This window comes from Pithys albifrons, chromosome 25 (genome assembly GCF_047495875.1).
Source record: "Pithys albifrons albifrons isolate INPA30051 chromosome 25, PitAlb_v1, whole genome shotgun sequence".
Classification (NCBI taxonomy): domain Eukaryota; kingdom Metazoa; phylum Chordata; class Aves; order Passeriformes; family Thamnophilidae; genus Pithys; species Pithys albifrons.
In genome coordinates, this window is record NC_092482.1 from 3,383,500 (window position 1) to 3,408,578 (window position 25,079).

Genomic DNA, 25,079 nt, shown 5'->3' on the forward strand with positions numbered 1-25,079 from the left:
GGAGAATTAGCTGCAAAAAGAACCAGAACTCTTTATATTCAAAGGCCCTGGCCATGAATACAGGAGAGGTGAGGCAGAGGGAGAGGAGGGGCACGTCTGGCAAGTCAGAGATTCACACAAAGGAGTGAAGGAGCACAGAACTGCTGTAACTGGAGACAGATGTAATTTCACCCTGTTAGGAAGAATTCAAAGAACAGCTCATGTTCAGGAAAAAAACAAAACAGCTAAAAAAGCAAAACCAGCAGTTACACACTTCATAAACCAGGTTCTGGTCTAATACACAACACACTGTCCATTAAAGGCTTCAGGTGAGATTTTTCTGCAAGTATCACTTATTAAAAAGAGGTTTAAATAACCAAGTTAAGCTGGTTTGGGGCTTCTTTCCCATTTCCAGAGGCAGGATGGTAGGGGGGAGTGAGAGAGGGCTGGATATGGAAAGCTGTCTTTAGGCACAATATGAATCATCACACTGAGGAATCTTCTTTAAGTGCCTGGCTACTACTCAAACAGATTTATTTTATTTAAAATGGGAAGGTTTTGACCGATATATGCACAACAAACCTTGAAGAAGTCATTAGATGACACTCAGCCGTGTCTATTACACTGAAAAATGCCTGAAAATTAATCTGTATCAATTTAATCTGCCCTGACACAGGAGAAGTGGTTAATGCCTTGAGAGATTTCCTAATGTGGTTGGTTTCCTCACATTATTTTCTGCTGTCTCAATACAAACAGCACCTTGCCTTTGACTTTGAGAAATCTCTGCTAAAGGCAGGAGAGCTCCCCACAACATGGAAGGAGTAAAGAGAGAATCATTTTCTTGTTTTAGTCCGAGACAGCAAAAAGCCACCACCACAAAATGTTGCATCCATGGAGCAAGAGCCCTGCAAGTGTTCTGCATTCAAAATGCAGATCCACAGAAGGCTGATTGTCTCATTTTTTTGAAATAGCCAGCACTGGAATAGCAGAAGTCACATGGAGAAGGGCTCCAATTCACACAAAAATAGGCAGATTTAGCTGCTGTGATTTTTATTCATGTGCCTGTCCAAGCCTGGGAATAGCAGTGGCTGCTGAACAGAAATATTCTCCCCTGGCCACTGGGATGGAGGAGAAAAAAGTCATGGAGGGAACATGGAGAGGCCAGCTCTGCACATCAAACCACTCGAGTCAGGAGCTGGGACAGCAGGAGAGAATTTTGTCAGGACCACAGAGCACCAAAGCACCTTCAGAGCCACCTGTCCCTTGCTCAGCAATCCCCTCTGGATGAAACCCATGCCCTGCTCCTCGTGCAGACAGAGGGATGTGCCCACTCTCCACCTTCTCACAGGGTTCAGGGAGTCCCCCGGGCACCCCTGGGCACAGGAACCTCCTGCTTGAGCCCCATTCAGGCCAGTCACTGCAGGGACAGCAGCACAGGTGGCTTTGGCCAAATGGAAGGCAGAATTAAAAAAAAATCCAGGGTGGAAAGCACTGAGTTTATGATTTGGTATCTCCTCCTTCGGCACAACGTTCCAACTTGCAGAGGCACACACAGCTCTGTGAGTGGAGCTGCTCATCACTCAGTGCCAGCACAGAGTGCACCAAGGAGGAGGAGCAGGAAAACAACATCCCTAGAGCCAGGAATAAGGCAGGACTGGGAGCAGCTGCTGCTTCAGGAAAAAGAGGGGTCCTCTCCAAAGTGAAATGGGCAGAAGAAATGTGTTAAATAACTACAGTCAGGGTCTGATAGAGCCAGAGGACAAGGGCAGGGCAGAACGGGCTGTCACTGCACCCAAACCTGGGAATTATGGAAGAGAAAAAACGGAGCACAGCTGTGCAGAGCCAGCATGGAATTATCCATATGCCCCAGCCATCCATGGGCTCCATCCAGAGGGCACAGGACCCTCCATGGGCTCCATCCAGAGGGCACAGGACCCTCCATGGGCTCCATCCAGAGGGCACAGGACCCTCCAGCCATCCATGGGCTCCATCCAGAGGGCACAGGACCCTCCATGGGCTCCATCCAGAGGGCACAGGACCCTCCATGGGCTCCAACCAGAGGGCACAGGACCCTCCACACCCTCCATGGCCTTCATCCAGAGGGCACAGGACCCTCCACAGCCTCCATGGCCTCCATGAGAGGGCACAGGACCCCCCCCCATACCCTCCATAGGCTCCATCCAGAGGGCACAGGACCCCCATACCCTTCATGGGCTTCATCCAGAGGGCACAGAACCCCCCATACCCTCCACGGGTTCCATCCAGAGGGCACAGGACCCTCCTTACCCTCCAGCCATTCACAGGCTCCATCCAGAGGTAACTGAGGCTCCATCCAGAGGACTGTGCCCACGGCAGGGACCAGCTCATGGCACCTTCCTGGTCACAAGCTGCCACCAGCTCAGAAGACTTAATTTCTAAATTAACAATCAAAAAACTCAGTAACTAACTCAGTAACCAAAACCCACAGGTAAGATAATGGAAGTGAGACACTTGTGACAGTCTGGGAAGTGGGAATTTTCTTGCTGGGTTCCTACAGGTGATTTAATTGCAAAGTCATGGAAATCACAGTGCCTTTCACTGCCCTGCACTGCCCCCAGTGCCACAGCTGGGGGGAAATCCAGGGCTGGGAGCAGATCTATCTGAACTCACACTTCAGACATACCCACATATTTAGTATGTGCACACAAACATCCCTCTCTAAACCCTTTCTCTGCAAGAAACCATTTTTGGGGTTTGCTGCATCTACATAAACCCCCTCTGGTTCTCTCCCAGGAGCAGACAATTTTCTAATGCAATGTAACATCACCAGCCTGAAACAGCCCCAGCTCAACCCTGGGCATTGAGTGGGAGCCACCAGGGAATACAGGAAATGCAGATTGCCTGTACAGCCTGGGAGCTGCCTCAGAGGCTCTGAATGAAGACATCCCATTTTATCTCAGCTAAGCTGAGGGCCCCCCATGAATGCCAACAGGCCAACAGCTCCAAACCTTTAACTAAATATTATGAAGGAGATGAAGCACATGGGCTGGGAGAAGAAACACTTCAGAAATAAATACTTTTTACCTGGACCAGGAGAATGAGCAACAGCAGAATATTCCCAAAGCTTCACCTGGATTAGCAGAGAGGAAATACTGGGGCAGATATTCCCAGGATGACTGGAGCTCTCTGATTTTCCTGTTTGCTGGGCAAGACCAGCTCAATCCACAGCCGGTTGCTCGCTCCGGGCACGGCATCCAAATCCTTCCCTGTGCCTCCCATCGGGCTCCCTGCCCTCCCATTCACACTGCCTGCCATTAATAGTTTAAAGGCCTCCCTTAGACAAATAAAATTCCTGCAACATTTCTTACAGCATCATTATGTGTTACTATGGAAACTGCTGAAATGTCACAAGAGCCTGAAGCTCTGCTGCACAAGGAAAACCCTGATGTTCCTTAGTTCTCTTGTTGGGTTATTTGACAATCAAATGTTTTGAGTTTAATATAAAGAAAAGGTCACTATTACAGTGGGGGGTGTATCTTTTTTTGCATGGTTTTAAATTAATGAATATTTCATTAAGCCAGCAGCCAAATGAAGTTGCTTTTCATAAAACCAAACCTGTCAGAAGTCACTTTTTAAGCAGGGTAATGACATTCAAAACTTGCTGAAACTCAGTGCTGACTGAGGAGACACCTGAAACAGCAGTGAATCCATGTCAGAGCTACTCCTTTGCTCCCTCTCCTCTGACTGTTCCACTGCAGAAGGGACAGAGAACTCCAAGGCAGCGTGGACAGCAGGTGAGGGGGGGATTCTGCCCCTTTGCTCAGGTGAGACCCCCCTGCAGAGCTGCTCCAGCCCTGGGGCCAGCACAGCAAGGACATGGAGCTGCTGGAGAGGCCAGAGGAGGCCCCAGGATGGGCAGAGGATGGAGCAGCTCAGCTGGGACAGCTGGGATTGTTCAGCCTGGAGAGGAGAAGCTTTGGGGTGACCTCATTGTGGCCTCTTAGGATCTGAAGGAGCCAACAAGAAAGATGGAGACAGACAGTTTACAAGGGCCTGGAGTGACAGGACAAAGGGACTGGCTTCAAACTGACAGAGAGTAGATCTAGAATAGGTATTAGGAAAAGATTTTTCCCCAAGAAGGTTGTGAGGCCCTGGCACAGGTTGGGCAGAGAAGCTGCCCCAGCCCTGGGAGTGTCCCAGGCCAGGCTGGACAGGGCTTGGAGCACCCTGGGCTGGTGGGAGGTGTCCCTGCCCATGGCAGGGGTGGCACTGGGTGGGCTTTAAGGTCCCTTCCCACCCAAACCATTCTGTGACTGTGAATGTATTTCACACAGTCAGGATGCACAGATTCAATAGCTAAGGGAGCTCTGACTGTAAAACAGACTCAGCCTCTTGGAGAATCCCACACTGGTGGAGGGAGCACCCTGTGCTCATTCATAAGGCAGCACAAATTAATGTGCCTCCGAAGCAGGAGCGTCACGGGATGTGCCAGCCGAGCTGTGCCACCACTATCACAGGGAACATCTCGTTTTGCAGCCCAGACATCCTGGTGGCACAGGAGCACCAGGGAAAAAACAGCCATCTGCCAAGTGGCTCACCTGCAGTAACCTGGCAGCTCACACCTGACACAGCAGCTTTAAATACATCACTGGGTGACCTCCCAGCCACGGGCACGGCTGGGACAGGCAGGAATGGGCACAAGGCTGGTGTTGGGGAGGGGCAGCAAACAGGGAAATCACCCTCACCACCCTCAACACGACCAATTTACAGCAAAATTGCTGAGGTACCACATCATCGTAACGAAACTGTGAACTGAAGGTCCCGACAGCACAAGACTCTGACTGAGTGTCTGTCCCCTTTTAAATATTCCCCCTCACCAAAGCATCACCCCCCTGGCTGCTGATGCAATGCAAGGAAACAGCCTGTTTTACTGCAAAGTCCCAGCAGCAAATCCTCAGCTGGGAGTGCCTGTGCCAGGTACCCTTCCCATAAATAGCCTGCTCAGAGCCGAGGTCAGAGCTGGAGCAGCATTCCAGAGAGTAACCCTAGCACAGGGAAGGTCACAGGGGGGAAAAGAAAAGAAATAGGGGGGGAAAGGGAAGAAAAAGAGCTGGATGTTACTTAAGCAAACCATTTCAAGTGAAAGCAAATCTTTCAAATGCAGAGCCACAACTCTGAGTGTGGTGGAGAGTTGAACTATCCCCAGCTGGCTCCAGGTATGTCAAGGGCAACTGCAACAAACCTAATGGCAATTCATGTCTCTCTTTCCATTTCCCAGCTGAATTCCTAGTCAATACACAGACCTTCATCACCTCTTTGCGAGTCTTTTCTTTCGCTCTGAAATCCAGGAGGTAAAACTAAGTCCGTTTTTCAAGTCCCCTCCTACCTACAGCGTTTAATCTGAGCAGGGCCCAGCAAAGCCACCCAGCTCTGCAAAGCCTTTGAAACAAGACACTTGCAAAACGCCCCATATATCCAGGGTGTGCCCAAAACACGCTGTGTGGAAAAATCTCTTGGGGTAGTGCCAGTTTAGCAGGGAAAACACTTTCCCTCAGCTGGAATTCTAGTGCTGCTGAGCCAGTGCAACCAGAAGGGCTCTGCTGGAGGAGAGAACAAAGGAGAGAGAGGGAGGGAAAGGCCAAATCTTTCAGGGAGATGTCTGTGAGCACCTTTACAATCCCTTCTTCAAGGGATTCCACTTTGTCATTGCTTCAGTTTGCAATCTCAGCCATGCAGAAATTCCAGTCTCAGCCATGCAGTTGTTTTTGCCTTGTGTCAGTATTAGCAGGAATCAGAACACAGCTCTGAGCTGTGGCTGCTCACAGACCCTGCTGGAACACCATGTCAGCCCCTCCCCATCCCCACACTGGTATATTGGACTTACATACTGGAGATCAGCTCTAAACGGGGCCCCTTTCCCTTCCTCAAACACCAATTTCAGAGGAGACAGACTGAGTTTCTAACCCACACTGGGTTTCTAACACACACTTCCCAGAACATCTTTTTTTGTGCTGCTTCAGAAGCTCTGACAGGCTTTTTCCAATGAAAAGTAAAGTAAATATTTATACAGCCCTATCCAAAGTGTCACCCACAAGTCCTAAAACGTCTGAACTACAGCCTGTTCTTACTCGATGCCCCACTGGGTATGGGCTACAGAGACAAAGAGCAGTTTACTGGCAGTGCCAGACACCAAATCATTCCCAGTCCTCCACATTATCTTCCGTACACCAGAGCCCAGCACAGCCTGAGAAAGAGGGAGAGAAGGACCTGACTTCAACCAGAGCCACTCAACCCCTGCAGGAGCACTGAGGGCACCTGCCAGAGAGATGCTTTGTCTGCATCAACACCCCACACACCAAATTCAAATGTTTCCTTGGATCCCAGCTCCCAATCCTACTGTTATTCCTCACACACGACCCAACACCAAGTGATGGTTCACAGAATCACAGACTGGTTTGGGTTGGGAGGACCTTAAAGACCATCCAATTCCACTCCCCTGCCACGGGTAGGGACACCTCCCACCAGCCCAGGTGGCTCCAAGCCCCATCCAGCCTGCCCTTGGACACTTCCAGGGATGGGGCATAGTTCCCTTCTGCTCCTTGACCACAAACAACTACGATTTCAGCCCAGAAAGATAAATTTCAACCAAAAAACCCCCACTCTTTTCTGCAGTCTGTGAATGCACCTACACCAAAACCACCACACCTCTCCCTGCCACACTCCAGTGAGGTCTGCACGAGGATCAAGGGCTCCAATAAAAGCCAGGAACAGCTCATTAGACACCCCTCCTATCTATAAAAAGTGTACTATGACCAGCATCTCTCGGAGAAATAACCAGCTCTATTCTCCTTCGACCTCTTTTCTTAGAAGCAAAAGGGATGTGGAGTGTCCTACTTATTCAACACCTGATTAAGCATTTTTGAACAATGAACTGCTCTATTGTTCTGCTTTCAAATGCAAAGAGAGAACACTTCAGGATTTGCTCTCTCTTCCCCAATGAAAAAGTCTTGAGGGACATTTCTCCAGACCCACGTGTGGGTTACAGCAATCCAGTTTTCATAAATAGCTGAAAAATACAGCCAAGCATCGTGCTGTTGTCAGTACCTACAAGCACAGCTAGAAGTAAACAAGAAAAATAGTCTAAAAAGCCAAGCAGGTCACTGAAAAAGTCATAAAGAGTAACTGAGAAACTTTTAGGAATGCCATGCATAAATCATTTCGTGGAATGTGGTTTTGACCAGTAGGAAAAGCTTCCTTAGTCCCCACGGCGTGGGATTTGTCATCTGAATTACAGTGTGGGATTTGCCATCTGAACTACAGTTCCATGAAGTCACAGATAGGAGAAATACTATTTAATTGCCCTTGAGGTGCAGGTTTTATTATCGAGCTTGAAAAACACAACAGAGGGAGAGAAATCAGAATTTCTAAATCCCATTTCTCAGCCAGTGCTGATGCACCAACTGCGACCACCCCTCAAACAACCCCCAGTGCCAGTGCCATGTGCATCCCCCTCCAACACAGGGCTTGGAAATTAGAGCTGGGAAAAGCACTTCTTTGTGAGAAACCTTAATTACTACTGCTCCAAGCCCAGCAACTCAGAAATCCCGGCAGCACAAGGTGACGCAGCGCGGGGAGGAGACAACGCAGGGCTGGGAAATGATTCACTGCAACACCAAAGTGCAGAAGGTGCTCGGATTTCCCACCAGTAAATGAGAATAATTAAAGTGCAAGGGAATAATTAAAGGCATCATGGCCATAGGCGTAATAACAACCAGGACTGAACACTGTAGGTGCTGCCTGACCCCTGGAAAAGGTGCTGTGGGAAGTTGGTCAGTAGGAACTTCAGGTCTCTCTCAGCAGCCACTGCCAACCAAACAGTGACTTACCAGATAAGAAACCTGAGCTAAAAGATAAGTCCCAGTTAAATATTTGGTTTCATTACCTTTTCAGAAAAGTTTTCCATGGTACAGACTGAAGTTGAGGATTAGAGATTAAATCACCCACCACTCACCTGCTCCTGTCCACACTGCAGCTCGACACAGCCAAAAATAACAGAAAATTCTGAAGAAACTTTTCTACAGGCAAATGCAAGACCAAAGAACCAACAAGCCTGAGAAAACCAACTACTATAAAGACTCACAAGCCACATGAAATATTTCCCACTGCCATGTATTAGCACAGGGCCACAGACACACCAGGACTCTGATGACTTGCTAAACCATTGCTGGGCCACTCCAGCCAGATTCCAGCCCGCAGCCTCCAGCGCTGGGAGGAATTCCACACCCCGTTCCAAGCCACCTTTCCCAAACAGCAGTTCCTGATCCCACCACACTGACAGAAAGGAGCACAGAACCACGGAATGGTTTGGGTTGGAAGGGACCTCAAAGCTCATCCAGTCCCACCCTGCCATGGGCAGGGACACCTCCCACTGTCCCAGGTTGTTCCAAGCCCCATCCTTGGACACTCCCAGGGATGGGGCAGTCACAGCTTCTCTGGGCACCTGTGCCAGGGCCTGCCTATCCCAAAAGGGCACTTGGGCCCTTTCAAACTGCACAGGTTTCAGTCACAGCCAACTGCTGCCTCCAGCCACAGAAGGTGGGATTCTCCACAGGGGAGGCTCCAAACTGCCCTCCTCACCCCCAGGCAGAGGCAAAGCTGCTTTCTCCTGATCCTCCCTCTGCACTGCTCACACTTCTGGGCCAGCACACAGGAGGGGCACAGCTCTGTGCCACCAACCTGAGAGCAGACAAAGTGCAGCGTGGGGAGAGGCTGAGGGAGCTGGGGGTTTTTAGCCTGGAGAAGAGGAGGCTCAGAGGTGACCTCAGCACTGTCTGGAACTGCCTGAAGGGAAGTTGTGGCCAGGTGGGGGTTGGTCTCTTCTCCCAGGCACTCAGCAATAGGACAAGGGGGCACGATGGGCTCAAGCTCTGCCAGGGGAAATTGAAGTTGGAGAGCAGAAAGAAATTCTTTGCAGAGAGAGTGCTCAGGCATTGGAATGGGCTGCCCAGAGAGGGGGTGGATTCCCCATCCCTGGAGGTTTTTCAGCTGAGCTTGGCCGTGGCACTGAGTGCCATGATCTGGTAAAGGGACTGGAGTTGGACCAAGGGTTGGACTTGATGATCTCGGAGGTCTTTTCCAACCCAATCCATTCTGTGAATCTATGAAGGACTCAGCAGGACCTGCCCTGCCTGCACACACCTGCCTTCCCCATGGGCTGCCTGAGCAGCAGGAGCCCCTTGTTAAGCCAAGGCCTTGGCTGGCAAGGCTTCCCTTCCCAAAGGTGTAACAAACCCTCCCTGCTTTGTTTATGCATTACACCAAGGCCTGGTTATGCACCTGAGTGACAGCACCTTCCTGGGCAGCAGGTCTGGGGCTGCTTTAAAAGGACCCACCAGGTTCTGATCCATCCCTAAGGCTACTGCAAGGATGTAATTCCTCAGGGAGATGCTGCTCCAAAGCAGAGATCAGGCAGGTCAGAACAGAAAATGCTTCAAAGTCTGTCCTTGACCAGATACTGATTCTGGAATGCCACCACGCCAGAAAAACTCAAAGGTCAGCTCTTATCTAAGCATGATGTAAGCAGTCTTTGTTTCTTTAGCCTGCTCCTACTGGAACCCCAGGGGCAGCTGGTGACATGGGCACTCAGAGCTACGAGGTACCTGTTTGTAGCACAACCCTCACTGAAGGTCTAGAAGGAAGCAGCAGTTTTTTGGGAAGTCAGGGGCACCCAGAGGCAATGGAGAGCCAAGGGGTGGTGAGAGAGGAATGAGGCAGGAGTTTACAGAATCACAGCATAGTTGGGGTTGGAAGGGACCTCTGGAGGTTATCCAGTCCAATAGAGGTTACACAGGAACATATCCAGGTGCTCTGGAATATCTCTATGACACACTTAGGATGTTCAGGAAAGGCTGAGGGAGCTGGAGGTGTTTAGCCTGGAGAAGAGGAGGCTCAGGGGAGGAGACCTTATCACTCTCTACAACTCCCTGAAGGGATGTTGTACTCAAGTGGGGGTTGGTCTCTTTTCCCAGGCAACCAACAGTAGGACAAGAGGGGCTTAAGCTCTGACAGAGGAGGTTTAGGTTGGATATCAGGAAGAAATTCTTTACAGAGAGAGTACTCAGGTATTGCAATGGGCTGCCCAGGGAGGTGGGGGATTCTCTGACCCTGAAGGTGTTTTAAGGTGAGACTGGACGTGGCACTCAGTGCCATGATCTGGTGACCACAGTGGGGTTGGATCAAGGGTTGGACTTGATGATCTCAGAGGTCTCTTCCAACCCAACTGATTCTGTGATTCTGTCTCATTACCAAAATTAAAATAATCAGAGTTCAAGTCTTCCTTGTACTAAGTAAATTCTGCGAGATGCAAAATCCAGCTCTACTTGAGTAGCCTCTGCATCCACACCAATGTACAACAATGGCTCTGTTCAACCACAGGGAGCTTCCCAGTGGAAAACTCGGCTCTTTCCCTTCCTGCCTCTGAGCACTACTGGAAAAGAATGAGAGTGAGATGCACTCAGAGGTTTGTAGCAGCTCTTAAGGGTGACTGGAGTTTCTAACAAGCACCAACAGGCACTGAGGCTCAGCTGGGAGCCCCTTGTCAGAGCACTCATCCAACAGCACAGTCACTGCTGGGACGGCCCATTACTAAATACCCACAGGCACCAACTTTAAACGAGGTTTGGTGGGCCTGGCCCAGATGCCAGTGTGCACACACACAAGCTTCTGAACCCAGAGACAAAGGAGGGATCAGGCTTTTTTTATTAGCTTTCCAATCTTTGGCTTTTTAAGGGTACTCGGGCCGTGCAGGCATGACTAACGCAAAGGGCGGAAAAGTCAGCAAGGAATTTCACGCATCTGTGTCTCTGAATGCCACACTTCCTCTTGGGATTAGCACGAGTGGCAAAGAAATTTCACTTTGCTACACAGCACGTGAAGCTGTGAAACCCACAATGTGGGAAATGGAATATCATTTTGCACAGATTTTTAATCAAATGTCTCCTCCAATAACTATTACAAGACTTATAAATGCAATTTTAATAGTAATCCCAACAGCAGCCTTGTGGATTTTATAGGACAGGAATAAAGTTACTAAACTCTCGTTTCTAACAGCACAAGAACCCCTTTATGTCCAGCCAGGAGGGATCACATGCTCTGCTACCAGCTTTGCACTGGGAGAAACCCAAATTCATGCCACATCCAAGACTTCACATGCAGAAATTCATCCTGTGCCACCATCCCAAAACATGATGTGACATTTAGCTGGAATGTACCATCCAGGAGCTGTAACATCTGGTTATCAGAGCACTCATCTGAAGTCACCAAGTGCCCACACTGCTCACATCTCCCCAGTTCAGTAAAACCTGAGTCACCAACACCCAACCAACCATCACCACACTCTGGACAACAGGTCCCCAATGCACTCAGTCATTTCTGCACAGAGATCTGAACAAACCCAGAACAGCACAGGAATGCAGAAGTCCTGGTGACCATTCCCAGCCCTGATGGGAAGCCATGAGCATTCCAACCAGGCCCCCTGTGCCTGCTGCAGGGAGGGAGCTTTTTGTCGACCGTAGCGATACTTCACAGACTGAGGTCTGGGCTCAATAGGTCCATCAGGGTGGAAGAGATCATCTACTGATGCAAGCAAGATTTCACACAGACTACACACAGAATATGGCCTTTTAAGAGATTTGTGCAAAATACTGGAAAATTCTAGGGTTTGGAAGAAAAATTTCCCTTCTTCCTTGACCTGCCTCAAGACCTTTCGCCTTGACAAGGATCTTCCTCCTCCACACACAAACTGACACCTAATACTTATGCAAACAGCATCCAGTTAACAACATAATTATGAAGCTGTTGTCATCATTTAATGCAAATCACAGTAGAGACGAAAATTCCCAGCAATAATTTCCCAGATTCAAGAGGAGAACACACTTCACACTTCTGCTGTCACTTGGACCAAATCCTTTCAGAGGGTTTTTTTTTCAGGCAGTTCATTTACAAATAAAATAATTCCCCACTCACAAATATGCTGTCAGATACAAAGATTCAGACTGGCTTTGCTTTACACAACAGGTTTACAACAAATATTCCCATTGCTAAACAGCTAACATTTCATCTCAGGTCCAACAGATCCTGGAGAGAACACGTTTATGGCATGCCAGGTTTGTACCTGCAGCTCACACCACTCCAGCCAGCCAGAATTTCCAGGACTTGCTGCTCCACAAACACCAAAGATTATTTCCAATGTGCTTGAAGAATTTTATCTTCAGTGCTGCAAACACTCCAAATCACACCACAATAATTTTAACAATTCTCTGATCCGAGACCATCAAAAATTGAGCATTTGTACGAAACTCACAATCCCACCTTGCTCCCCATCACCAGAAGTAACCAAGCATGAGTGCTACTCACAGTGGTACATGGGGTTGCTCTGGGTCTGCTTTGGTCAGTTCCTCCTCCTCCACGTCTGACTCTCCTCCCGAGCTGCTCTCGGTGACATCCGAGTCAAACGCCTGCTCGCTGGATCTCAGGTTGGCCATTCCACTGGCCGTGAACCTCTCCAGCTCCTCCGAGATCGAGTCGCTCTTCAGGAAGTTGCTCAGCCCTTCTGAAGCAGCCGTCTCGCTCGCAGCTTTCCTCAAAGCTGCCTCTGCTTTCCTGGTCAACATCAGCTGGCTCCGATGCCTCAGGGGGTCCAAAGCTGGAAGCTTGTTCAGGGTTTTCTCCAAGAAGCCACCAAGCTGCTGCTGGATGTGCCTCTCCACCTGCTTTGCCTGCACCACCTGCAAGCGTTTCTGCAGCCTGCGGGCTCTGCTCTCGATGTCCGCCTGCCGCCGGAGCAGCGCCCTCGTCCTCATCTCGGAGTCCAGGGCGCTGTGGGGACCGGCCAGCACGGGGGGTTTCTGCTCCTCTGACTTGCTGCTCCCGAAGTCGGAGCGATTCCCAACTCCGGGCACCCGAGTGTCTCCACTGCCACCCTCGAGCACCCACTGCTGCTCTGTGGAATTAAGGGATGATTTATTTGCAGTGCTGTTATTGCTAAAGGGAGTCGTGTGCTCTGCATCAAGGCTTCTGTGTGGAAGAGTGCAATTGGTCAACCCGGTCTTCAAGTCCCCCAGCTCAGAACCTCCTGTGTTATAGTCAACAGAAGGAGGAGCACACTTCCCACCGTTCAGAGAACTAGAGTTTTCATGGTCTGAACTGGTACTTTTGGCCAATTTCTTGGCCAAGCCATTCACAGGCGCTTGCGGGAGAGGTGGCTGGCTATTAGTACTCATGGTTTTTAGATTCTCCAAAGTGAATTCCAACACTGGTTGCCTCCCCAACAGATCACTTGTTTTCAAGAAGGACTGAGATAAGAGAGAGTGAGATTTCAGGACTGTCTGCTTGTTGAAGACTCCTTGCAGCTTTAGAGGCTCCTTTGAAGAGACAGATGTTACATCCGAGCAGAGATAAGAGGCCACCAGCGGCTGCAGCTTGCCCAGCTCTTCCTTCGTCGGGTTGTTTCGGAAATCTAGACTGGGATCCTCCGGAGCAATGGCTTTCCTTTTGGTGCCGTTGGCAGCCAGGAGGATGTTGTTGGCGTTGCCGTTGCTCTCGGCACTGCCAGGCGACAAGGTGGAGGACGGGGGAGCCAGCTTGAATCGGATGTGGTGAGCTTCGGCTGCTGCGTCAGTGAGAGCGGGCGCCATCGCAGCCATTCAGCACAGAGAGACGGGAAGTCCAGCCTCTCCCGGTGCCGAGGCCAGCTCCACTGCCTCCCACTGCCTCTCCCGGGGGCAGCCTGAGGGGGAACAGCGAAACACAGAGTTAGGCATTGCACTTAGGAGAGAATCAACCGAACGAGACGGGCAACAGCAGCGAGAGTTATGGATGGAGCACGTTCCTTCCCCTGGAGCCCCAGCCCGGAGCTCTGCGGGGCCACTCGGGATGCCACAAACGGAACCAGCATCTCCCAGAGTTAATCACAGAATATGCCAAATTGAAGGGACCCATCAAGATCATCGAGTCCAACCCTCAACCCTGCACAGGCCCATCCCCAGCAATCCCACCCTGTGCCCCAGAGCATCATCCAAACCCTCCTGGAGATCTGGCGGCCTTGGGGCTGTGCCCACTGCCCTGGGGAGCCTGGTCAGTGCCCACCACCCTCTGGGGGAAGAGCATCTTTCTATACCCAACCTAACCCTGCCCTGGCACAGCTCCAGCCATTCCCTGGGTGCTGTCCCTGCCCTGGCATAGCTCCAGCCATTCCCTGGGTGCTGTCCCTGCCCTGACACAGCTCCAGCCATTCCCTGGGTGCTGTCCCTGGTCCCACAGAGCAGAGCTCAGTGCCTGCCCCTCCTGAGGAAGTTGTACCTGCAATGAGATCTCCCCTCAGTCTCCCCATCTCCAGCTGAACACACCAAGTGCACTCAGAGTCTCACAGAGGCCCTTCCCCATCTTCATTACCCTCCTTTGGACGCTCTGTAATGGCTTCATATCTTTCTTACAGTGCCTGTTTGTAACTGCTATTCCCATCTTTGAGTCTATCCACACCAGAATCCTTCCAGGCCTCCAGGAGAGGTTGGCCCTGGATACACCCATTCCTCAGTGCCAGCAGCTCACCAGCTTCATCATTAAAGTCCCTGAGCTGTACCCATGAAACACTTTCACTGCTTCTACTGCCGGCTCAGGGGTGTTAAAAATGACAAATTAGGACTATAACATGTAACACAGAGAGGGCTTGATAGGAACAAATCTCCATATGCTTAAACTCCCAGCAGCTAGAGAAACCCCACTGCTTCCCTGAAAACCTTGGATTTGAAGAGAGTCACTTCCCTGGTGGATATGAAACCTCCTTTCCCAGAAGTGCATTTCCAAAAGAGCCAGGTGATTTCCAGTGTTGGCAATTCCCATTTCTCTTTCAAGAGCCTGGATAAAGATTAACCCACACACACATACAGAGCAGTTCTACACTGACTGTCAGAACAAGCCAGGGCTTAACTCCATTAGAGCAAACAAGTTGAAAGAAACAATCCAAGACCCTTCACTCCTGTGCTGTGGAACCATCTTCCACCCACCTTCAAGTTTGTGGTCATACACCCTCCTTCTTTACCACTAAAGATGTTTTTAAACACCTTTTTTAATTGCACTCAAATGACCCTCAGCACAAGCTGTGCTGCCAGAGCAAGAGTTCTTTATTTTCCTTTACTGCTGAAATTATTTAGCATTTTCATAAGGTATTTCAATGCCAATTTAATAAAGAGAAGTTGCCCTGATCTCTTGCCTGATATGCCAATCCTCTAATTTCACATAAATTTGCATAAGCTTGTTGTAGCTGTGCATTAACACACCCCAGTGACCAAACTAATACACCACTTTACAGGAAAAGCGAGGCCTAGCTGAAGTTTTAATATGCTGAAAAAGGAAAATTTCCCAGCCAGTTTTGTTTTCAGCCTCATCCAGCTGCTCTGCAGTTGCTCCCCAGTGTCAGACCAGGTGCTTCCCCACATCAGGGGCCACAGACAGACAGACATTAGGGCTGAAAAACACCAAGTACTAAAACCTGAATTTCTGTGAAAAGTCAGAGATGAGTTAAAGAAACAAACCCACATTCCCATGGGGGGAAGGATCACAGGACATGCTCAAAATTATTTGCTCTGTGTGGCTTCCCATGACTATGTATGTTTGGCCAACTGGCTGGCTCCTCACCAGGTCCAAAATACAGACCCATCCAGGCAGAGAATCTCAGGATGGTCTGGGTTGGAAGGGACCTCGAAGCCCACCCAGTGCCACCCCTGCCATGGGCAGGGACACCTCCCACGAGCCCAGGGTGCTCCAAGCCCTGTCCAACCTGGCCTGGGGCACTCCCAGGGCTGGGGCAGCCACAGCTTCTCTGCCCAACCTGTGCCAGGGCCTGCCCACCCTCCCAGGGGAGGATTTCTTCCCAATATCCCATCTACATCTACTCTCTTGTTAGTTTGAAGCCACTCCCCCTGTCCTGTCACCCCAGGCAACAGTCTCTCTCTCTTTCTCATCAGCTCCCTTCAGGTACTAGGAAGGTCACCCTGAACCTTCTCCAAGACTGAACAACCCCAACTCTCCCAGCCTTCCCTCCAGCCCTCTGATCATCCTGGTGCCTCCTGACAAGTCCATGTCTCTCCTGTGCTGGAGCAGCACTGCAGGTGGGGTCTCATCTCCTTTACCTCCCGCCCACACCCCTAAAAAAAGGATCTGCATGTCTAAAAGTTTAGGCCACACTCAGTGCAAAGGGCTTTTAGCCATCATTTGGGTCCACAAATAAAAACTGAACATGACTATTCAGGGAGGAAAGGAAAAAAAAAAAGAACTTGCAGGGAACTTTCCACTTGTAGCTAAGACACCCTGGGGAGAGCAGGGAGGAAGACTGGCAGAATAAAGACTTCCTCCTCTCCAGCCTCCTTCCAGGACCTTCACTGGACACACTCACACCAGCAGTGACTGGCCCCAAGGGGTGCCCCCAGTTCTGCAGAAACACGTGGGTTTCCCTTCCAGGCAGAATTCCAGAGCTGGGCTCCTCACCACGGTGGCTTTGGAAACTCCCAGCTGCAAAAGGAGCAGAAAATCCCCACTTGGTGCTAAATTCTTCTTTAAGAATTATTTGTATAGATTGCAGTCACTCTGGAGCTTGCCCAGGCTGAAGAGTTTTAGGGGATGACCTGAATTTGTAGGTCATCGACTTCAGTTAAATTAACAGAAGTGGAAAATGGAAGCAAAACTTCCACAGTTTTCCTTTTCTTCTGGGTTAGCAAACTCACTTGAAAACAGAAAATCCTCCTGCTAAGCTACTCCAAACCTCCTTGGCTCCACTTTTCGTTGGGTGGACAGCATTTAAAATACTTTGGAAGCCTGGAAAGCCTCCCCTAAGAATAAGGCTTTGTTCTAGTAGCTTAAAGATGACCTCCAAAAGTTATTGGGGCTATTTTTTTTATTTTAAGTCCTTGTAAACTCTCTGTGTGCTGGACAGCACTGGCTTCTCTAACACTGAATTAGATCTCTACTTTTATGAACAACCCCTGGAAAAAACATTAAGGAACATTTGTAAGCACATTCCCTCCCCCTGTTTGTAAATCTGGGTTATTAAAGCCATATTACACTTATCAGGAATTTCTTCTTAGCAGGGAATTGGAGCAGAGAGGGTGGGAAGGCATCTCTGAGGAAGGAGGAACAAAGAATAGTTTGGAAGGTTATGGAATGGAAAGGGAAGGTCATTCACACAGGCTGAGGGAATTTCAAGGTATTCTGACAATTCTGACAGTAATTCCAAGAATTATCCCAGATTTTTTTTTGTCCCCCTTTGGGACTCAAACCACACAGACAAGTTCTACCCAAACTGCTGCCACCCATCAGTAGTAACAGATGAATAGGAGCACCCACAGGTCCATTTTTTCAGTGTTTCCCTGCCAAGGGTTAACAATTCCCACCACTGGAAGAGGTGACATGTGCAGAACCAAGAGGCTTCTCCTCCAGCAGAATTCCTGCTGGGAGACAACAGCCAGAGCAACTGGACAGTGCTCCAGTCCCACCACCACGGCACACTGGCCCTGGTGGAGCTCCAGCCCTGCCCCAACCCTTGTCCTGGACTTCACTTGGGAAGATCCAAGAGGAGCTGCTTCTGGAAGGCCAACGTGGTGGTGTTTATGGTGTGTCTTTAGATGATAATACTGAATGAATGCTGCTCATTTTCCCTGTAAAACTAGAGCACTGCCAGAGCAGTTAGCAGTAATTAACAGAGCAGAGCTGAGAGGCTCCAGCAAGCAGGTAAAACAGGGTAACCATAACTCAACCATCTTCCCTCACTTCCCAACGAGTGCACCGGAGGCCACCAAGGCAGGGAAGCCACCAGGACCACTCAGGGGGCTTCACACACAATTCCACATCAACTACACCAGAATCCAAACTTTTCAGTGACAGAGCAGAGGGAGGAGTGGGATTAAGGTCCAGGCAACACTGGGATGTTGGAGAAGGCAGGAGGAACATGCCCAGTCAGTCACACTATACCCGAGGTCATGACACCCTGAAAACAATCCTTCACTTGCTGACTTATTCAAGACTGTCTGCTTCTAAAACCCAATTCTGCAATCAGACCTTGAATGCAGAACTGCCTTTCCAAGCACATGATTTTGTGCAACCCCTCAGAAAATAAGCCTGAAACGAAGGCAGGAAGTTTTGGCTCACTGAAATCTTTGTGCCAAGAGTTTCTCCTTGGGGAGAAATCACATACCTGTGCTGCCAGTGGGGTTCATGAGATGATCAGGGAGTTCTCAGGACTCCACATGGGAGGTACCTGCCTAGTTTCCCTCTGGAAGGGGTCTCCATGCTCTCCCACCAGCAGGTCTCCTCTCAGACATCACCCTCACCACAGAATCCCAGACTATTCTGAGTTGGAAGGACCCACAAGGATCATCGAGTCCAACTCTTAAGTCAGTGGCCCACACAGGGGATTGAACCCATGACCTTGGCATCATTACAGCCAAGTTTTAACCAACCACGACCACCCTGCTCAGAACACTGAGCTCTGCACCCACCTGGCTGCATCACCTCTGCCTTCAATCCCTCCCATCCCTCCTTAGGGACACACACACATTTATATTCCCTGAATTACACTTTAAATCCCTGACATTACACCCAAATTCCTGCCCCTACTCCCTGGTTTCAAACCTCACTGGGACTGCTGCTCTGAGCTGCTGCAAAGCATCTTTCCTTTCCCAAGTCTCCTCACCCAAACCCACCTGGGCACATCCCTTTCCACAGAATCATAGAATGGATTGGGTTGGAAAAGACCTCTGAGATCATCAAGTCCAACCCTTGATCCAACCCCACTGTGATCACTAGCCCATGGCACAGAGTGCCCTGGGCTAGTGATCACAGTGGGGTTGGATCAAGACATGGTGGATTCTCACTCAGTGCCACATCCATAGAATCACAGAATGGATTGGGTTGGAAAAGCCCCCCCCGAGATCATCAAGTCCAACCCTTGGGCCAACTCCAGTCCCTTTACCAGATCATGGCACTCAGTGCCATGGCCAAGCTCAGCTGAAAAACCTCCAGGGATGGGGAATCCACCCCCTCTCTGGGCAGCCCATTCCAATGCCTGAGCACTCTCTCTGCAGAGAATTTCTTTCTCATCTCCAACTTCAATTTCCCCTGGCAGAGCTTGAGCCCATCGTGCCCCCTTGTCCTATTGCTGAGTGCCTGGGAGAAGAGACCAATCCCCACCTGGCCAGAACTTCCCTTCAGGGAGTTCCAGACAGTGCTGAGGTCCTACAAGGGGCACAAGGAGTGAAGGCAGAAGAGGTGATGGAAGGACAAATCACCTCAGTGCTCAGTGCCAGCTCCCCCAGGTAACAACACGACCACCTCAAAGCCCTTCACCCCACAGCTCTGTCCTGCCCAACACCCATTTCCTGATGTACACAGAGGTGCTTTTACAAGCAATAAAAGCAACGTTACCCTGAAGGAAGTGAGTATTATATCAGTTCCCACTTCCCCTCTCCTCCCCCACTACAAATCAAGAGCTCAGTCAGCTCTTGGTGTGGTTACAAGTAAAAAAAAAAACCAAACAAAACACAGGAAAAAACCCCCAACAACCTGGCTAAAATAAAATCCTTTTACCCTTTATTTTGCAAGTAAAACACATCAGTTGTGCTTCCAATCTCAGCAGGTAACAACACACAACAACAACTCACTCCCTGAACTCTACAAGTCCATATCCACAAGGTCCATCTATCCAAAGTTACACCCATTCTGCACCCCAGATCTCCTTTTGTTACCACCTTTCAGCATTTTCCAGTTGTAGGACAGATGTTGACCAATTTAGAAAGAGATTTACATGAGAAGCAACTCTCAGAGCTTTAATGAAGGGAACGTGACAGGCAAGTGCAGGCCGATCACCTTATTGATAAGCCAGTTATCACGTGCAGACTGTGCTGACACTGACCCACATTGGAGAAACAGGCTGCCTTTTAATATTAATTTAAAAAAAAGGTGAAGAACATACACAAGAAGCACAGATTTTTACAATACACACACAAGTACCTCCCATACCTATTAACACTAATGACTTGTACCAAATCTCCCTGGGAAAATAACAATTTTAATAGTAAGAACATGTCAGAAATATTAAGAAACAGTGCTGAGCTCCACTTTTATTTGTTTCCAATCAGAAGCCTTTAAGTTTAAACTAAAAGCTGCTGCTGTTGCCACTTGCTGGTCCACACAACTGGCAGGGTTTGGTCAACTCTGAGAAGTAACTGAGGTCTCCTCCTGCAAGAATAATTCCCTCTTATGCCTGTGAGTTCTCACTGGATATAAATAAACCCAATCAATTGCATCATCTGAGGTAAAGGAGGTTTCATCAATATGATGTCAGAAAGACAAACAAAAGCCACAAAGCAGCATTAACTGTCATGTCCCCAAACAAAAGTCTGGAAAGGTGAATAATCCCAGGCACAAACTCCTTCAAGTGGAAAATGAAGTGTCTGGAGATAAAAATACCCATTGCTGGGAAGTTACTCTAAAGAACAAAGTTGCTGTTTAGAGTCACATTAAAAGGAATGTGGCTTAAAAAACAACAATGGGACATTTGCAGAAAGCAGCAGCAGCCTGTCAGAGTCAAAAATAAAAAAAAGAAATAAAATAAAAAAGCTTTAATTGTGGAATCCGGGTCTCCCCCATCCAGTATCAGAGAGATTTTGTTTTTCTTTCACATAATCTGGGCACGTTGCCCAGGAAATATGAAAAACTGAACTCAGGACTCGGGGAGCAAGTTAAACAAAAAACAGGATTGCCTTTTAATTTGAAAGACATATTTTCATTCACAAGGTGCACTCACACCAACCACTGCTCAAAAGCAAATGATTGTTCCCAAAACTTTTAACTCCCCCCCTGCCCCGTAAGTGGCACCAACTTAATACTTCATATTTCATACTTCATGTTGTAGAACAAGGCACAGACTGTCAGTACAGAAAGTCCTTTGGAGTGCCTTGGGATAACTGGCCATGTCTGGAGGAGGAAATAAAGCCCAGAGAGCAGCAGAATGAAGTGTCCCAAATCACCAGATCCCTGCCCAATCTGGCAGCCTCATCTCCAGCTGAGTTTAAATACTTCATCCTGCCTGGAGTTCAGCTCCCGGTTCCTTCCCCATGACACATCTGCTCAGCTGACTGCAGATCCCAGCCCTTACTGCTGCCTGCATCTCGCAGGAGGGAGCACAGCCCACAACAGCAGCAGCTGAAAACAAGATGACACGAGCTCCAGAACAGACACACTTGTTTCATAGAAGGTGATGTTCACTCACACATCACAAGTTTCTTTTTACAGCTGTAATTAAAGCCTGAGCTGGGTTGGCTCTTCCTCATTTAGTGCATTGGCAGCTCCACAGTAACCTCCCCATCACATCCTCTGTCGCTGCAGACCTCGACAGGAAGTTATAAAGATTTCAGAGAGACATTTCCCAACGTTTGATAGAGCTGGAAATGAGAAATCTTTGAGGTCCACCTTCTGCCAAGGCCTCTGAGGCCTGAAACAGCTCCTGATACAGAAATATGTTTTTCAATTAAACTTTTCTTTCCACCAAAACTGGAAAAAAAAAAAAGTTTGCAGCAGGAGATTAACTCAGACCCAGCTGAGGACTAGGCCTGCTCAGGTTGACAGCTACTCCCATTTCCCCTCAAGTTACATCTTTGTTACCATTTTTCCTCCTTTTATCAGAAAAACAGCACAGTTACACCTCTAAATTCTGATACTACACTGCCAAAACTCTGCTCTCCAGAACTGAGCCTTCCCAGATATTCACATATCCCATTTCTCCATTTGTTTCACTCTCCAAACTGAGTTATCCCATGGTTATCCCAACTGGTTATCCCATGGTTATCCCAACTGAGTTATCCCATGGTTATCCCAACTGAGTTATCCCATGGTTATCCCAACTGAGTTATCCCATGGTTATCCCAACTGAGTTATCCCATGGTTATCCCAACTGAGTTATCCCATGGTTATCCAAACTGAGTTATCCCATGGTTATCCAAACTGAGTTATCCCATGGTTATCCAAACTGAGTTATCCCATGGTTATCCAAACTGAGTTATCCCATGGTTATCCCACCTGGTTATCCCTGCTGACAGCACCTCGTGGCAGGGGAGATCCACACTGATTTTCCAACTTTCTTTGAAAAACCTAAACAGGACCTTCTCCAAACTCTGCCCTTCCAAAAACTGAGCTCAGCTCATGAGGACACGCACAGGGTTTTAATGGAATTATCTTTACCCAAGTCCTGCATCACCCACACTCTTGGGGACCTGGGTATGACAACCCCTGGCCCAGCTGAGAAAGAACAGAAAGCTTTTATTCCAATTTAAACGATTTGTCACAGAAAACTGTGCCCTGGGAGAGGCAGGGAAACTGCTGCTTGCAGGGGAGGATTCTCAGCCCGAGCCTTTGCTGCTTCTCATTCCAGATAGACATTGTATTCCTGGAAGTCATGAGCAGGGACAAGGTATTTATAAAATGCAGCAGCGGAAACGGCGCTTCTCAGATCACCTGCCATTCCAGAGGCTCTTTTTAATGGAAGGATAAACACTGTGAGGAGAAGCAGGCGTGCAGAACTTACTTATTATTTGGTCTCAGCACTATCTGATCCACCTGAGACCCTTCCAGGAATTAAATTCCCCTTTAGGCCGAAGTTTGCCCACCTGCTTCTCTCACAGTCCAGTAAAAAACAAACAAAAAATGCAAAAAATCGGGTTAAATGGGGACAGGGCAGAGACAGCACTGACCTACTCTCAGAGAACAGAAAAATATGATTTTCCAGAAGGGGAAAATTACAGGGAAAGGGGGTGGGGGGAAGGCCCATAAATCAAAATATGTGCTGCCTGCCCTTTCCTCCCACTCCCCAAGCTTTACCCTTTCCCTTGAGCTGGGCCTAAGAATCCTCAGGCCTGGTTTTTACCTGGCTGTACACTGAGTTTTATCCTGCCTGGAAAAGCCTTTGGAGGCTCCTAAGGATAAGCAGAGCCTGGGCAGGGAGGGGTGGAGTGCTGGAACTCCAGAGACAGTCTTTGTTCCGAGCATTCCTTAGATAATGGCAATGGCCTTCACCAAAACACGAGTTATAAACAGGGCAAAAGGAAGTGACTTTGGTCACAGAAACGCTCAGTTTTCGCCCCTGCCTCGTGTGATGTCAGAACCTCCCCAGCCCTCCAGTTACCGGATGATCTCTCAGAGCAAACGAGACTAAAATACAGCATGAAAAAAAATAAATAAAAAGCAAAACGGGGGGAAAAAAAGGCATAAGAAAAACACACAGCCACATCTGCCTGGTCATCTGCTGCTTTATCACCTCTGAGGAGGGAACACAAGTCATCCTCATTGCTAAATCATTACAAATCAGCTATAACAGGACCACAACCAAGTTCCACAATTAACTGCTCCTGCAGCATATCAATCCATTAAGCCCCACACAGCTGTGCTACCTTGGCAGTGTGGCCACAGGGAAAAAAAAAAAACACCATCCCCATCCCTCCCTCCCAAAAAACACACCGCCCATTTCTGGGAGGGAGGGGAGGGAAACTGAGCCCTGGGGAGGATCCTGGTCCCAGCACCAAACTGGGGATCCCCCAGTTTCTCCTTCACTGCCCCCAGCTCAGCGCTACTTCACTTCCCCCTTCACTGATTTAAAAGGCTTTTCAATTAAAGGGGGAAAAAAAAATATATATAATCAGACTGAGCAGCGTCGCTGTTCCCGTGCCAAGAGAGAAATCCAAGAGGGCTACGCTAAAGCAGGGAAGAGCATCAGAGGTTCCTCCATGAAAACAAAGGCTATAAAAAGGACAAATATGGTTTTAAAGAGAAAACGCTTCGATACGAACCGATCCCTGGATTCCCCCCCAGGGCAGAGGTTCAGTCGCACACACAGACACACCTCACACCTTAAATAAATACCCCCCAAAGGGTTTTATCCCCCCCGTTGTCAGCAGGACCGACCAACCCACCCCCAAGTCCTTCCCGACTTTCCCACCTTGGAGGAAGAGGCTTTTTCCTCACCTTATTTTTAGACGCACAAAGCGCCCTGTACACAACACATGACATGATGTAACCACCACCACGGCCGGGGCCCAAACCAGTTCAAAATATAATGGTCAGTCAAAACAAATAAAAAACCTGCAGTTCCTCCCATATCCTGACCGGTTTAATGGAAAACTACAGTTTGTCATTCAAGTGCATTTTACATAACAGGGAATATAATCTATGAAGAGCCTCCTTTCTGCTCCACCTGGGCACAAATTTAAGGAGCAAAGGCATGACAAGCTCGGTTGGGAAGGAGGGACTGATTTTCGGGGAGAAAATAAGGTTAGTTCCCAATGTATTTACTGCGTGATTTTTCCTTCGCTAAATGACCTTCCTTCTTATAAATGACCCCCATTTATACCCCAAATGACGGGAATTTCTCCGTAATCAAGCACTAGGAGATGCTAATCCCACGGTGGAAGTAAACACACGTAGGGATCACAGCAAGCCATCCAGGAGAGCCGGACTCCTCCAGCTTCTTTGGGGGAGATAATTCTGGATCGGCGGATCGAAATAAACAAAATACAAAATATGCGGCCGGAAAGTAAACAGAGGGAAACGGATTTGGAGCTGGAAGCCACCTGGAAAACGAGGCTATTGTGCAGCGGGGGAGCCGGGCCGGTGACAGCCCCCCGGGATTCCCGGCACGGCTCCCGCTCCTTTTCCCACCGGGATTGGGGGCCGCGGGACCCGCTCCCTCCGCGCGTTTTGCAAGATTGGAGGTTATGCAATTTAAAATTTTTTTCCTCTGTTTACTTTTAAAACTTCGCCTGTGCGTGTGTATGTGTGTGTATGTGTGTGTGTGTGTGTGTGTCCATTCCCACCCAAACCCCCCGCGCCCCCCTCTCCTTTCCCCCCGTTACCGAGCGCTGCCCCCCCCGCCCTGCCCTTCCCTTCCCGTCCCTTCCCCTCCCCGGGGGCAGCGGCCACGTGAGAGGCCCCGCCGCGACCCTGCGGGACCCCCGCGGGTGGGACTGGGGGGTCCGGGGGGTTCGATGCCGAGCGGCAGCCGCGGCGCCGCCGCCCCCGGTGCT

General features: G+C 49.2%; 1 protein-coding gene across 4 annotated transcripts in view; it reads right to left on the reverse strand.

The window, feature by feature from the left end:
* The window catches only part of KANSL1 (KAT8 regulatory NSL complex subunit 1), a 104,379-nt gene that overhangs the window by 69,326 nt on the left and 9,974 nt on the right, over positions 1–25,079 (reverse strand). For 3 of the 4 annotated variants that reach the window (XM_071577376.1, XM_071577378.1, XM_071577375.1), the window contains exon 2: positions 12,373–13,744. In XM_071577376.1, coding sequence (XP_071433477.1) covers positions 12,373–13,661 — 1,289 coding nt within the window. In that variant the 5' untranslated portion in view covers positions 13,662–13,744. Of the gene's footprint in view, positions 1–12,372; positions 13,745–24,021; positions 24,168–25,079 lie in introns of those variants that run through there. The other variant, XM_071577377.1, reaches the window with a different exon arrangement.